We start from the raw sequence: 16,379 nt of genomic DNA on the forward strand, positions 1-16,379 counted from the left end.
GCCAGACAGGGCAGACACACACACACACATTCACTTACAGAGCAATTCAGTGTCTTCAATTAACCTGACTCAATTAACTTTGGACTGTGAGGAAACTGGAGCTCCCAGAGGAAACCCACACAAACACGCGGAGAACATGCAAACTTCACACAGAAAGGACCCGGTCCGCGCCGCCTGGGGATCGAACCGAGGACCTTCTTGCTATTAGGTGACGGTGCTACCCACTAAGTCACCATGCCGCCCCCTTTTAAAGACAAAAAATCAATACACCCTTTATTACTGAACAATGTTCTGGGTGAACCTGTGCTTTCTCTCTTTTTCTCGTATCTCTGTGTTTCTACGAGCATGGTCAGTCAGTGACAGCAGTGCTGATGTGCTCTGAGTAAACAGGAGACGAGTGAATGAGACAGGCCGGCAGGCACAGTGTCTGAAAGACCATTACTGCAGACAGGTCCATAACTCACTCCGATAAGAGCTCCTGTTGACATGGCCTCAGTCAGGCCTCAGAAAAAGTCAAGAATGTGTGTGCAGGTGTGTGTGTGTGTGTGTGAGTGTGTCAACATAAAACCATGCAGTTAGCACAGTAATGCCACAGCTTCTCAGTGTTGACAATCTGCGTCTACGTGCCTTTTTATCACCTGTTTCACTTTCACTTATTCGTCTTGGCTTACTTTGGCATTTTTGATTTCTATTGCACCTACCTCAAAGTAATGAGGTACATTTTCAGCATTTAGCAGACTCTTTTATCCAAAGCGACTTACAGTACTGTGACAGTATATCGTCTTAGCAATTGAGGGTTAAGGGCCTTGCTCAAGGGCCCAACAGTGGCGACCTGGCGGTGGTGGGGCTTAAACCAGCAACTTTTTTTTTTTTAGATATATATATATATATTTTATTTATGCATTTTCTCCCCTTTTTCTCCCTTTTAGCGCATCCAATTGCTCGATTGCGTCACGCTTCCTTTCCACCAATGCCGATCCCTGCTCTGACTGAGGAGAACAAAGCTAACCCACGCCCCCTCAGACACGTGGGCAGCATGCCGTGTGCATTTTATCACCTTCACTTTGACGAGTGCAGTGCAGCTCAGCGTTGTGTATGGAGAGACACACCCTGAGAGCACTTTTTTCGCAACTCTGTGCAGGCACCATCAATCAGCCAGCAGAGGTCGTAATTGCATTAGTTATTAGAGAGAGAGACCCTATCTGGCTTAATCCCACCCATATCTGAACAACAGGCCAATCGTTGTTCATGTGGCCGCTCAGCCTAGCCGGCAGGCAGAGCTGAGAGTGGATACGATGTATACGAGATCCCAGCTCTGGTTCCAGCGTGTGTTTTTACCGCTGCGCCACCTGAGCGGCCTTAACCAGCAACTTTTTGATTACTAGTTTAGTACCTTAACCACTAGGCTACACCTGCCACTTTCACTAACTGCTTTACCCTGGTCATCCTGTATAGGATGCCATGTTCTTTCTAGGTAACACACTCTCATCTCAGAACATAGAATAGAAAAGGGCTAGTGTAGTAATGAGAGCTGGATGAAAGGATGAGCACCCCGTCTACACTTTCTCCTTCCTATGTGCCTGTTGTGGAATTATGGGCATGCCTTAATTCCACAAGAAAATAGTACATTGCACAGCTACTGGGGTCAATGAAAATCAAACAAGAAATACAAACATGATACATTAAAAAAAGGAAAACCCATGCAGACAACGTGCCTGTCTCAGACAGTGACTGAAGCCAAGATTCTAACTCAGGTCTCTGGGAATATGGTGCTGTGTGCCACCCACATACCTGCTGGGTCACCGTGCCAGCATTGTTAACATGTCAGCTGGTTATAAAGTGTATCAAAACAAGAGAACATTTCAGTATATGAACTGGGATTTACAGATCTAGGCTGGAATTACTGAGCATGTATTTGATCAGGATCTGTGTTACACCTTTATTAACATTTCCACCATTCTTATTCTCTCTCTCAGCAGCGGTAAGAGCAGCAGTAATAGCTGGTCCAGTTTTAATGTAGTTCTCAGCAGGTTGAGACAGTATGCAGACCTGTTCCAATCCCTGTGGGAGCTGAGCAGCACTTCCACACAGCCCTAGGTCAGTCAGCAGTGATAACAGAGGGTCAGAGGTCAGACACCATACGGGATCACCTTACATTCAGACAACTGCACTCTCACTGCTTACACACTTCTTAGTCAAAACTCAGCAGACATATTTACTCCCACAATGAGGGTATGGTTACAGAGTTCAACTCCAAGTGTAACCTAATAGTCTTAATACCTTCTCTCGGATGAAGGACAGTGTGAACAGAATCTAGAGTCCAGAAAAAACTACAACACACAAAAAAAGAGATTTAAAATAAATGTTTTGATCTGAACCTGGGTCTCAGCAATGGTAGGCTAGCATAATACACCTATGTGCCACCAAAGTGCCCATTGGTAGTTTAAAACCAATAAAAATAATAATTGAAAAATAATAACTAGCAAGTTAAACTAAACTAAAAAACTGAATTAGCAGTCCACGAGCTTTTATCCATTAAAAAATTACCAATTGAGGGACTGTAATATAATGCAATAGAAGAGTGAATGGCGAATAAGCCGTTTACAGGCAGCTAAATTAAAGGGACCGTTTATAATGATGATAAAAATGATGATAATGTAATAATAATAATAATAATAATAATAATAATAATAATAATAATAATAATAATAACACAAACACAAAATAATAACACAAAATAAAAAAAACTAAATAAAATAAAAACTAAAAGAACAACAACAACAACAACAACAACAATAATAATAATAATAATAATAATAATAATAATAATAATAATACAGCCCATATGCTTTTGCATTTGTCTGCTAGTTATGAACCATAGCCCCTCACCATAGATAACTCGAATGTCCATTACTACTTGGGATAGGGATGCTAATAATAGATCATTCATTTTATACCCATTTGACTTGGTAAAGTGTCTTTAATTCAACAAGACGGAATGTGGGTCCCTCTGGTGGACAATTTACAATTTATACAATTTATGCAATGTGTTATGGTATTTTGGCTTTATTTGGGTTTTTGTTGCATTGTTGAGACGTCCTGAGATACTTTTTGACTGTTGGTAAAATTCTTCTTAAATGTTGTTTAACGGGTTTTAAACAAACGATGTTTACAAATTTTATTTTTTTATTTATTTAGTTTTTGTTAATATGTATGAACACGAAGTCAAAAACATTGTGTGTGAAAATAAGGTAGATTTATTTGGTAAAATGTATTAAATAATAAAAAACAACAGTGAAAACAAATCCTAAAAACTGGGATATTTTGTAACATGCAATAAAACTATTTGATAGGGGGGGTTTGGAAAAAAAAAAAGATCCCACTTCCCCCCTAGTTGCAGAGAATTTATTTTAATGAGATTCAAAGATCACCTCTGAAATATCGATTAAAGGAACAGGCGCTCTTGGTAATCTGCACCCAATGTTGCCGCGCCCCCTGTTGGTCCATATAGACGGTGGGCCTATGGCTAGTTAAAAAGCTACACATGTAGCTTCAAGTTTGATCTAAATAGACTTTACTAGAAGCAAACCTAAATGTAATTTTTATATGTTACATTTAATATTTGAAAAAATGCTATCACCATTGCACAAATTTTGTCTGCTGCCATATGATTAAAAGGTGTTATGGTCTAGCTGGCATCTAAATGTATTGAAAGGAAATTATACACCATATTTTCTTTCTGCTTCGGGGTCCTGCTTACTTTTTATCCACAAACTGTAGATGGATGAGTGAACTAAGATTTGAATACTCTGGGAAGTGGGGAGGCACGGTGGCTAAGTGGGTAGCACTGTCACCTCACAGCAAGAAGATCCTGGGTTCTATCCCCAGGTGGGGCGGTCCGGGTCCTTTCTGTGTGGAGTTTGCCTGTTCTCCTTGTGTCTGTGTGGGTTTCTTCCGGGTGCTCCGGTTTCCTCCCACAGTCCGAAGACATGCAAGTGAGGTGAATTGGAGATACAAAATTGTCCCTGACTGTGTTTGATATAACCTTGTGAATTGATGAACCTTGTGTAATAAGTAACTACCGTTCCTGCCATGAATGTAACCAAAGAGTAAAACATGTAATAAACAATCTAATAAACAAACAAAACAAACATTGGGAAGTGCATCGATACTAAATCTTCACTAGATGGCGATAGAAGTCTATGGCACACAGTTCAGGCTGCACATTGTGGTGCATGAAAAACTCTACAACAGAATAGAGACTCCACACAGCTTTTCCACACGGTGGCACTGCCAACTTTGATCTAATCTAAAACTCAAGCTATACAGTACAGTTTACGACTTCTTCAGTCTACAACAAGGTATGAATTTGTTATATATACTGTATATCTACTGTACGTCTAAATCTATTACATCCCCAAAACTGTCATTTATCTTTCCTGATAGCTTTATCCTGAGAAGGGTCTAGCGCCACCCAGAGAGGCGTTAGGCAGAAATACACCTTGGTTTGGGACACCTATCTAAATATATCACCCTCACCACACCACTTACGCACGCACACACACACACACACACACACACACACACACACACACACTCACACTCACACACACACACACACACACACACACACACACACACACACACACACACACACACGAACAATCCCTAAATGTGGCAGGATGTAATGACAACAACAAACATCTCAGACAGTCAAAGAGGGCAAGATTTAATCCTAGCTTCCCAGGTTCATAGGTCTCCAGGACCCAGGTGCTGTGCGGCATGCACTCTGCCATATAGCTTTTTCAGCAAGTCTTGTATTATGCATTTGAAGACACAACTTAAATATATATGGATAATAGTATATGTATTAGTATGGCTGTGTCTTATTAAGCCACAGTCATACTACACTTGAGCTAAACTCACATATTTAGATTTAGACTTTATGGTAAATTTTATATATTTTATATTATTTATAGTTTCCATTTGGAATAATAAAATGACTTCTCCTCACAGGGAGTTTTCTAGGTTTTCTTAAACAGAAACACAGTTTGATTGCAGTCAAGTAATCCAATCACTGTTCTCATTCTGCCAGCCTGTGCTACAAGGCATCCCTTATATTGCAGATAACAAATGACCAAATGCTGCATATTAGCCTATTTTTGAGCAAATACAGCCTAACATGCATTTGATCTGAATGTATAGAAAATAGGTCTATTCTTGCTTTCTTTCCTCTGAGAAAACCTGAGCTACAATATGTTTGTAAGAGCTTGCCATTAAGAATTTACGATGGTCTTGATTGGTAGGAGGTTTCCTGATATTATTTTGGAAATGCACCACTTAAGGAAGCTGTCACAGTAATGCAACATTAAAATGTTTGTATATTATTGATTTTATCAAGTCACCTGAAGTTTGCAGTTTGTTAAAGGTGGAATCATTTTTCTGCGTTAAAGAATATCCCACTCAATACATTAAAGAACAAAAAGGAGAAAGAAATATGAAACATATTTCAATATATTTATTGACACTATAAGGCACATGAGTGAAACTCAAATTGTGTGTGGCCCGTGAGAGCTTAAAAGACATATGATTGTCTTAAAACACACTGTAAAATCGTACATAAACTGCATCTCCCACAATGCATGCCGATTTTGTGACCACATCCTGCCACTGGATGGCAGTGTTTCGACATCAGCATTTAACTGAGGTGGTTTTCCAACAAGTGATGTTGAGAAATATTTACAAATAATCCCAAAATGTACAAGAATAGAAAATTGAAGCAGAAGGAGGAAATTTAATGAAAGATGGGAAAGTGAATACAAGTTTGTGCTTCAAGAAGAAAAACTGGTACATCTCTTGTGTTATGAGGCCGTGTCTGTGGTAAAGGAGTACAATATAAATGTACAGTATTTATACATTATAAATATACAGAGTAAATTTGGCAATTTGACACCAAACACAGAATTTACAATCAGCCTTTTGAGGGCCACCATATGCAGATGTGGTGAAAATGAGTTTGAAACCCCTGCTATAAGGAAATCAGCTGTGGATTAAAAAATAGGTAAGTGTTGCAGTAGCTGACTAGTTAGTAACACAACATACAGCAACGCTCATAACATGTGCAAACAAACACCATGCTGGAGCAGACGACACTAAATACTAATAATGTACAACCAAGACTTAAAGCTGTGCTCCACTATGCTCCACTATATGATTACCAGGGGTGCAGTAGTATTGACACCCTTGGCCAGATTTCTTGCCTTGTTGATTTTCTATGTAAAAATATATTATTACAGCTTCTACAGTGGACGCATATTGTTCCCTGTAGATTTTACATTATTGCACATGCATTTGCTGAATTAAACATACTGAAAAAACAGCAATATTAAATACGCTCTCACTAAATGTGCACATGCCACGTTTTTATGTTTAATAACCTCATATGTTTCATTCAGCAATAAACAGTAATTGTGCATTAAAATGTGCAGAAGTGTTTCTTGTAAATAATGTGTTATCAGTATTTTCCACTTTCACAAAATCAACAAGACATGGAATTTTACCAGGGGTGTTTGAACTTTTGTTGATTGTTCATTGTACTACATATTAGTGTATTTAGGCCATAATTATGTATATATACCAGAACTAATAGCATAATAGCATGTCAGTGTTTCTATGCAGAGGCAATTATTCAATTGGCATTGGTCTGGTTAATGGGCAGTGTCTGATGCCTTTAGGATTGTTATAAGACACTGCCATTAGGACTCGGTGTCCTTTGGATAGTTATTCAGGCTGTTTATTAGGCTGGTGCTATTAAAAGGTTGATTTGACTGTTATTGGAGAATATCATAAATTGCTCATCTGTATTATTTATCATAGGACGTCGATGTCATTCGAAATGTGGAATGGCGCCCTCTATTGTGGGTTATACCAAACAAAACAACCTAAAATACAGTATGTAATAAAGTATTCATGCTACACTTCGGTGGAATAGAGTCATCTGTAAATTCAAAAGAAAAAAATAGTATTTGTTTCTATATGTTTATGACATGCTGATCAAATTATTACACTGTTGTGTTGCAATTAGCCAAGATTGAAAATATTTGGCTTTATTTAGCACTTAATTCAGATTGCCAGAAACCACATGTAAAATTTTTTTAGATCAACACAAAAGTAGAACAAAGTAGTGGAATGGTCCTCTAAAGGGCCTGTGTTTTGTACCTCATTTTGTAAACATAATTGTACAGGAGAACCTTTAAGTGTACATTTACTTTGTTTATTCACTATGGAACCAAAATGTACTTGTGCAGTATTTTTCCTGACACGATGGCTGTTTAAATAGTCTAATGTGTACACGTTTAGAAAACAATTATCATTCAGCAATTTCTCTATTTATTAAATTTTTTAGATATTAAATAAGCAAATCATTTCATTTAAATTTGAGTTTGTAAATGTTGCAAATGTAGAAATATTATAAAATAAGGCAGACAATCTAGAATTTCGTCCAGTATCAAACCTGCAACACATTGTGAATTGGGGTATTTCTTACATTACGTTACATTACATTAATTTAAAATTAATTTGACTTTTGGGACAATTTGATCATTAAAATATATTAACTAATTCGATTCTGGTCAGTGTGAGTCTTGGGAACACAGCCTGCAGGTTTTGAGAGGTGGATGCCCAAGAAGAAACCCATGAAACACTGGTCATCAGTGATCGAACCCAGGTCCCCAGGACCCACTCAACACTGGTAAAACACAACACTTGATGTGGCAGTGTGCGAGCTTTACATTTACATATAAAAAACATCTACTAAAATAAATAAATTGTCAATATAGGAAACATTCATACTTTAGTCATCATTTCATACAGGTGTACAGGTATCGATGACAGAGGAAAATAAAAAAAAAGAAAGAAAATAGAAAAATATATTTAGGCTTCACTCTATATTTAAAATAACATATATGTATTGGTCCATATATTACGTTCAGACAACCAAAAATAATTGTAATAAGTATGCGTATTCCAAGCTGGATAAAATAAATAATTCATTAAAATAAAACAAAAGTGACTAAAAGCTAATTACTAGTTTTAAGCTAATGGTTTAAAACTGTACCTCTCTCTCTCTCTCTCTCTCTCTCTCTCTCTCTCTCTCTCTCTCTCTCTCTCTCTCTCTCTCTCTCTCTCTCTCTCTCTCTCAGTGCTTGTATGTTGAATAAGCCTCTTTCTCCTTTAAATCCTGGACATTTTGACAGGTCGCATTAAGATCTGCCTGCTCAGCATGAACACATCATAAAACTGGACAGGCAATTTCTGTTTTCACCAAATAGCCAGGCTAACTCGTTCTGCATCTTTGACTTTAATACACTAGACAAGCAGCTTAGCAGCAATGGAGAAAAAAAAAATATCTGGCTTAGGTATATTTTTTCGAGTTATGGCTCTCAATTCCCCCAGATCCATTTTTCCGTTTGAATTATCAACTAGAATTTGATTAATATGCAAATTCGAGGCAAAAAAAGTCTCGTATGATTCTTTCAGTGAAGAGTAATTAATCAACAGTTAAAGAAAATTAATACATATATCAATTTTGTCAGGGACATGCTTAGCTCAATCGTCCGTAAAATTGAAGTTTGAAGTATTAAGGGGCTCTACAGGAACGCGATAACTAAAACTTTCAAATGCGACCTATTTAGTGATCAATCAAGCTTTCCCCTCCGGTTAATCTAGTTAATATTTCACCTCAAATCATACACTCTTCTGACATGTAGTTTGAGATAGAGTCCATAAAAAAGTTTTTTTTACAACGTTAACGACTTCATTTCAGCTGTTCACTTTATTATAATCATTTTCATATATATATATATATATATATATATAAATATATATAAGCATTTTCTCATTGATGTCTGAATTAAAAAGTGAATTTTAAAATATTAACCATTTCTCATTGACCCATTTTTCTATCTATCTAAACGAACCTCCAAACATTTCGTTTCTAAAAATATAAAAAGAGCATTAAAAGTGTTCCTTTTCCATTCCTTACACTTCCAGTCTTTACACTTCTGCATTTCCAGAAATGGAAGCTGTGTGTGCAAACCCTATTGTTTCAGCAGGGACTCATGCATCAAACTTCAATTTTCCGGACGATTGAATTAGTGATTTTTTTCTCTTCTTTCTTGAGCTGAAATACACTTAAGACTTGGGGATTAATTACCACGTTCTGCTCTTTCGGATTGTAGTATTACTTATCTTTGCCACGTTTAACAACACATCATAAAATAAGAAACTGGGTGCCAGTGCCTCGCCTGCATGGTCCTGATATATCAGCACACTTTTGTGGGCTGTGCCCTGCTATTGCTTTGTAGCTTTTACGATAAAGATCTTAGTACAAGGCAGCTCGACTAAACTTGGTTCGAGTTAAGACTTTAGGACTAAGTACAAATCTCATTTTTGCTCGATGTATATATATAATATGTGCAATAGAACCAGTAAATAAAATTTGTAAAATAGTCAAATAACTAAAATATTTTATCATACATATAAAATCAGTGTGGATTAATCCCAATAAATTGTTAAAACCATATTAAAAATACAATATACAGATTGTAATTAAACAAGCTTGAATGTATTATATTCTGCTTACTGTGCTCTAAATTCTGTTAAACCCAGCATATAGCATCCCCACTAGGCATTTTATTTTAAATATCTATTTATTAATACTTTAGAAAATCATCAGCAAAAAGTCATTGTGATGGAAGAAGCACGATGTGGTGAAAGTGAGAGGTTCCTGTAGTAAACTGAAGAGCCGGATTCTCTGCATGAGCTGCGGATTTACTTCCGTGCAGCACTGCTGCTCCCCTTCACTGCGGGATCCCTCATAACCACCTCCAACCACATGATTATAGAGAAAATCTGCATCTTACTTACCCTTGTTAAATAGAAATGCTTCTGTGCTTAGTATACTCATAAACTAAACCATATTCATAGACACAAAAAGCCTAATTAACAACAATAAAAACAACTGCTGATACTGCCATTAATACAATTCCACTAAATGTTATTATTATTATTTATTTATTTATTATTTATAATTATTATCATAATAATAATAATTATTGTTATTATATTACATTTGTAATTATTTTATTTTATGTTTATTGTAATTATCATAATATATAAGAATATGCTTTAACATATTTAATTGATTTTAATAAAAAATACTAATATTTCAGTATAAGTTATTTAAATATTCATACTTATAATAATAATAATTATTATTATTATTATTAATGATAATGATAATAATAATAATAATAATAATAATAATAATAATATAAGTATTAGTAGTAGTAGTAGTAGTAGTGGTGGTGGAGCTGGTGGTGGTGTGATAGTAATTTTTTTAATGATAAATTCTGGTACTGCTGCTGCTAATAATAACAATTATTAATACTATTATTGTTCTTGTAATTTGAAATGAAAATCTATTACTCGTAATGATGTGCTACTATTGCTGCTGCTTATAATAATAATAATAATAATAGTTATGATAATAATAATGACTTTGTAATAAACATGGTGTTCAGTTGTAAATTTTACGTCAATAATATTTGAAAATTTATAACCGTGTTTTCAAAAATTAATAGATGAACAAATAAAAAATAACAGCTTAAAATAATACTTCGGCTCTATTAATACTGATTCCAGAACTGCGTCAAATTATAACATGGCGAAACTGAGGTTTTAAAGAAATTATCTCATTGCTCAAATGCTACAAAGAAATGCCTCTCCTATTTAGTATTTAAAGTTGGGCACTCAATTCATAAGATGAATCATTTTAAACTGTTATCAAACCCCTTCATCCTAACACATAAAGGCAGAAGGCAAGTTCTGAACAATCCTCGTCAGTTTGTCCTTTCATTGTGATTCATAGACTGGTTAAAACAGTCGAGTGAGAAAAGAACAAAAAAAGAAAAGGAGCACATTAGTGTCCCAGATGCCCTCGCACGGGACTATGTATGCATTAATGCCTTTGTGAAAATTGAGCGAAACACTTTAAAGAAGGGGGGTGTAAGTCAATCCATCAAATTGTCTGTATTTGTGAAGAAAATTCAAAAACCATATGGCCTCCAAACGCTTGTGTCCTTTTCTGGGTGCTGGGACACGCTTGTCTCGGCATTGAGAGCTGCGGGAGGTTGGAGATGCTCTATTGTAAACTGTCAGATGAGGGAAAGCTGCTCATTTGTCCCCGAGTTTCACGCTCTGCACTAAAACTGACAGCGCCGCCGCTTTTCTGCACACAAACATTACGCACGGCCAGAAACTGGCGCAAAACCCGACTTTTTCATCCAGCCAGATTCAGCTTTCTCACATACATCTATTCAGCCTAGACCAAAGGACACTCAAGTAGAATGGCTTAGGGTTACGCCTGGTTTCAACTAAAACGAGTAAAAGAGGCGAGACAGAGAGTTCAGGGGTTACTGCATGTTTGTATCAGTCCACTTTTGTATTAAAAACGAGATGACTGTCTAAATATGGATATGCCTATTTATTTAGCAACAATGCTTTTACTTTGCAAAATAAATCTGTTAGTCATGTAAGATTTCTTGCTTGATTTTTAAAAAAAAAAGACTTTTATTTTCTTTAAATACATTACACTTTGTACACTGGGTTAAGATGGTGTCTTGGTTTAAAAGGCACTTACAGGCATACAAAACATAAGAAATATATTTAAAACGTGACTGTATAGATGCAACCAGAGTAATGAAGAATGCTGTTTGTTCACGCAATAACGTTAATATTAAATGTTTGGTAACAAAACGTATCAAATGTTGAAGGTTACAGTCCTATAAACGCACTTCACTGACACGCAGCTTAAAAACGTTTTGGGGGGTATTCATTTCAGATCTGCAGTTATCTGAATAAAAAATAAAATTTTAACAAAAATTATGACATGCATTATATATTTTTTTAAAAACATTGTGAATTTTCAATGTTAAATAACTGGGCGACGGTGTATGTGTGTGTGTGTGTGTGTGTGTGTGTGTGTAAGGGTGCTTATTGCTTTGCATCAACTACAGTTGGTTAAAAATAAATAAGCTACATGATTGCGATGTTTAGATTAGCTATCATTGCATAAATAAATCTGAGAAAACTGTCCATGCTTTTGAGAGTTTTCTTTTGTCTCGAGTCTTTTAAATACATTTGGTGCATTAATGGCACTTTATAATCTAGAAACGCGCTTTCAGAAGAAAGAATCTCTGAAAGTTGCTTAAGAGCATCAGTCATCGACGTCGATTTCCTCCTCATCATCGTCGGAGCTGTCTTTGCTGGTGGTGTGATCTGTGAGGGGGGATAGAGGAGATGAAGGTCGGTGCCGCAGACCGGCGCTTTCCCGGTCCCGCCCGCACAGCCTCGCAGCCTCGCTACCTGGAGGCCCACCAATGCCGTTAGCACATTTCTCCAGGTCCGCTAATTTAGCCATCTTCTCAAAGGGTACCGAACCCAAAGCTTTAGCTGACTCCACGTCCGCCTTCATCTCCTCCAGGTCACGTTTAAGCTTAGCTCGTCGGTTCTGAAACCAGGTAATGACCTGCGCGTTGGTTAAGCCGAGCTGCTGCGCGATCTGATCCCGGTCTGCGGGGGATAAATATTTCTGATAGAGGAAGCGCTTCTCCAGCTCGTAGATCTGATGGTTGGTGAAGGCTGTCCTCGACTTTCTTCGCTTTTTGGGGGTATTCCTCTGTCCAAAAAGTGTCATACCGTCCCTCCCTGAAAAATACAACACACCAACTCAGTGAGGCTGCTTTTTAAACACCGTGATAAAGTAAAAAAAAAAAAAAAAAAAACATAACCACTAATAATAATAATAAGAATAATAATAACAATAACAATAATAATAATAATAATAACAACATATTGCATCAATATATAGGCCTACTGTATAAAACCTACTGTTAACGACAACAACATTAATAATAATATTACTACTACTAATAACAACAACAACAACAACAACAACAACAACAATAATAATAGTAATAATAATAATAATAATAATAATAATAATAATAATAACATATCGCATCAATATATAGGCCTGCTGTATAAAACGTACTGTTAACGACAACAACAGTAATAATAATATTACAACTACTACTACTAATAATTATTATTATTGTAATTATTATTATTAAAGAGAAAGAAGAAGAATATAAACATCACATACAATATAAAACCATCTAGTTAACAAAAATCTCTGCAGTTAAGATAAGACACAAAGGATAATAGTATTTCCCTACATGTAGTATTACAATTAATGTTTCTAAAATTTATTTGTATAATTTATGTATTTTGTGTTATGTATGTGTTGTATTATATATATATATATACATATATATATATATATATATATATATATATATATATATATATATATATATATATATATATATGTATGTATATATATATATATATATATATATATATATATATATATATATATATATACTGTATATATATATGTATATATATATATATATATATATATATATATATGTATATATATATATATATATATATATATATATTACAAAGTATTTAATTGATAACAATTATTTGGTTTATTATGACCTTGTTTTACTTACGTGTTAACAACGTGTAGTATTTTTATGATAATAAAAAGGTATAAAATGTAATAAAATTATGTACATTTGTTATTTCCAATCCTTCCATACCATACCACAAATAAATGCTTCGTTTTTAAGTGCACATTTAAATAAAACAGAAATAAATGTGTGTACCCATTTGACAAAAAAAATATTAAAAGCTAAAAAACAATAAAACGTTATATTTTTAAGGTATAGCTCAACATTTAGAAAAACAACTAACATTTAAAAAGAAATATCAGTAAAAAGTGTTGCCCTGAATTAACCAAATTTAAATGAGTATATTCCCAGGTCAGTAAAATATGACACAACGACATTTTCAAACTGTGTTTATGCTCTATATACTTTAAAAATAATACACATTAAAATCAGGTTCATTTAAGTAAACATTATACAGCAGAGCTATATATTTTAAATAAATTGAAACTGAATAAATAATAAATGTAAATGTAAATAAGAAAAACTTTCATGCAAAAGGTGGTAAAATAATGCATTTTTATGGGAGAAATATACCAATATAATGTGGATATAAATGCACAGTGGGGTGTATTTATTTACCTTCAGCTGCCTGCAGAACACTGACTTCCAGTCCTTTAAAGGTTTTGCTGGCGAGTTCCTCCAGTGCGCACAGAGGAGATGTGTGGGTGAGCAGAGCGCGGCTGTTTAGCGGATGTGCCGAACTCTGCAGCTTCTCTCCGGCTGAAATCAGATGCGCTGAACCGCACAGAGCATAACCTCGTTTTACTGAAGGTTTGTTTAATATGTCCTCAATGCTGAACGGTGTGAGAGGTTTGTTGGAGTTTGCTGGAGGTGGAAGATGGTCAAGAGGGCTGCGCCTTCTCTCCTCAACCGAGGCGCCTTTTGCGTCTTCTTTGGAGGTCATTTTTTGCTTGGTTTCAGCTTGTGCCGAAAATATTTCGATGTTTCGAAAAATGTGAAATTTGTATGATCTAATCTAAAGCAGGTTTGCTAAAAAATTACTGGAACAAGGGAAAAAAAATAAAGAGAACGAGGTCCAAAGCTGTGTGGAATTACATGCCCGCTAACATGATGGTGTAGATACTGTAGGTTTGTGTTTGCCGCAGGCTTGGAGAACTTTGAGTCCTTAAACGTGCCAGTTCGGGTGCCCACAGCTTCTGAGTGATGCTGGGTCCACAAACACTTCGAGAGCCTCTGAAGCTTCAGCAGGAGCAGCCAGCCTCAAAAGCAGCTGCAATTGACTATACTAACAAGTTATTGTTGATAGCGAGACAATCAATTATATCCACTGGCACTTTCTCTCTCTCTTGCTTTCTCTCTTTCCTTCCTCTCTCTTGCTCTTTGACTATGTTGCAGTCCAGTGCGAGCTTTAGTGAGAATGGAGCCCCGTTAATTAGAGGGCATGGCCGGGAGGAGGAGCCCAACCCCGATTACAATACTTAATGCTCCCACTATTTCTTCCATATTAATGAGTTGTCAATAGGAATTTTCATTTCGTTTGAGCATATTTTGCAATCAATTACTCCAATTTAATCGTAGTAGCCTGTATTACGTTTAAAGACAGACAAAATAATGTACAACGTTAAAGAAAAAAGTTTTTAATTTTATTTGATTAATAATAATAATTATAATAATTATAATAATAATAATAGTAATAAATGTATTACATATATATATATATATATATATATATATGTATTATATATATATATATATATTGGTGAAGGAATACAGAAATACCAAGACAATACTGTAACCAACAGACTAATAGAAAGAGAGGGAGAGAAAGTGAGAGAGAGAGAGAGAGAGAGAGAGAGAGAGATAGGCTTGCATTCTCTCCTAGATGCTCCAAATCTTCCACGCTATAACTCAGGCGCAAAGGGCCAGCACACATCAGCAGTAAGATATTTCATCTCTAAAAATCACCCGCTGCTCTTGCTCCCATATTTTTGGCGTTGTGGAGGATTTTTTTTTTCTATTCTCAGTCGACTTGCGCAGCATGAGAGATATGGATAATGCTAAACATATACTAATATGTATGGAAATCCTAATCCGTTCCAGCATGAAAAGTCCGTTTTCTTATTATGGTTGAAGTCTGGTATAGTTGGGCTGATTATTACAACAGTGTGGTTGGACATATTGATTTTAAGAACATAGTCTATATGAGATTTATAAAACGGTATTTTAAAATGTCCTCATTTCTTTTCGTTTTAGGATCGGTCTAATGGTTGGTCCACTATTAAGCTATATTAAACTATATAAAACTGTAGCAGTACGCATCTGTTTTTATGTCTATAGTTGTTTATTTTATAAACTGTAAATAATAATCTTTTCCCAAACATTTAAATTAGATTCAGCCTTAATTTATATTCAGACATATTTGCTAATAATAATAATACAAATAATTTAAAAAATGATGATAATAATATTTTATTATTATTACTATTATTATTATGTTTTAATATTAATAACATTATCATTATTATTATCATCATCATCATCATCATTATTATTACTTTTTTTTATATTAATAACATTATCATTAGCATCATCATCATTATTATTATTATTATTATTACTATCACTATTATTACTATTTTTAAATATTATTATTATTATTATTATTATTATTATTATTATTATTATTATTATTATTATTATTATTATTAGTACAGTAGTAGTAGTAGTAGTAGTATCCATCAAATTCAAATGCTGTAGGCTAAATTCATTTAAACA

The 16,379-nt window shown here is 35.0% G+C and overlaps 1 protein-coding gene across 1 annotated transcript; it reads right to left on the reverse strand.

The window, feature by feature from the left end:
* Nucleotides 1–11,672: 11,672 nt before the first annotated feature.
* Nucleotides 11,673–14,592, reverse strand: lbx1a (ladybird homeobox 1a). The gene is made up of 2 exons (XM_062994803.1): nt 14,223–14,592; nt 11,673–12,768 (listed from the first exon to the last, which is right to left on the reverse strand). The coding sequence occupies exons 1-2, from the start codon at nt 14,545–14,547 to the stop codon at nt 12,278–12,280; spliced, it is 816 nt and encodes a 271-aa protein (XP_062850873.1). The 5' UTR covers nt 14,548–14,592; the 3' UTR covers nt 11,673–12,277.
* Between the last annotated feature and the right edge of the window lie 1,787 nt (nt 14,593–16,379).

Source organism: Trichomycterus rosablanca, chromosome 5, assembly GCF_030014385.1.
Source record: "Trichomycterus rosablanca isolate fTriRos1 chromosome 5, fTriRos1.hap1, whole genome shotgun sequence".
Taxonomy (NCBI): Eukaryota; Metazoa; Chordata; class Actinopteri; order Siluriformes; family Trichomycteridae; genus Trichomycterus; species Trichomycterus rosablanca.

What these genes read in the sequence shown, in the direction of transcription:
- lbx1a (XM_062994803.1), bottom strand. Translation starts at nt 14,547, where the DNA reads ATGACCTCCAAAGAAGACGCAAAAGGCGCCTCGGTTGAGGAGAGAAGG. An exon ending in TGTTCTGCAGGCAGCTGAAG is followed by an intron (nt 12,769 to 14,222) that starts GTAAATAAATAC and finishes TGTATTTTTCAG; the next exon opens with GGAGGGACGGTATGACACTT.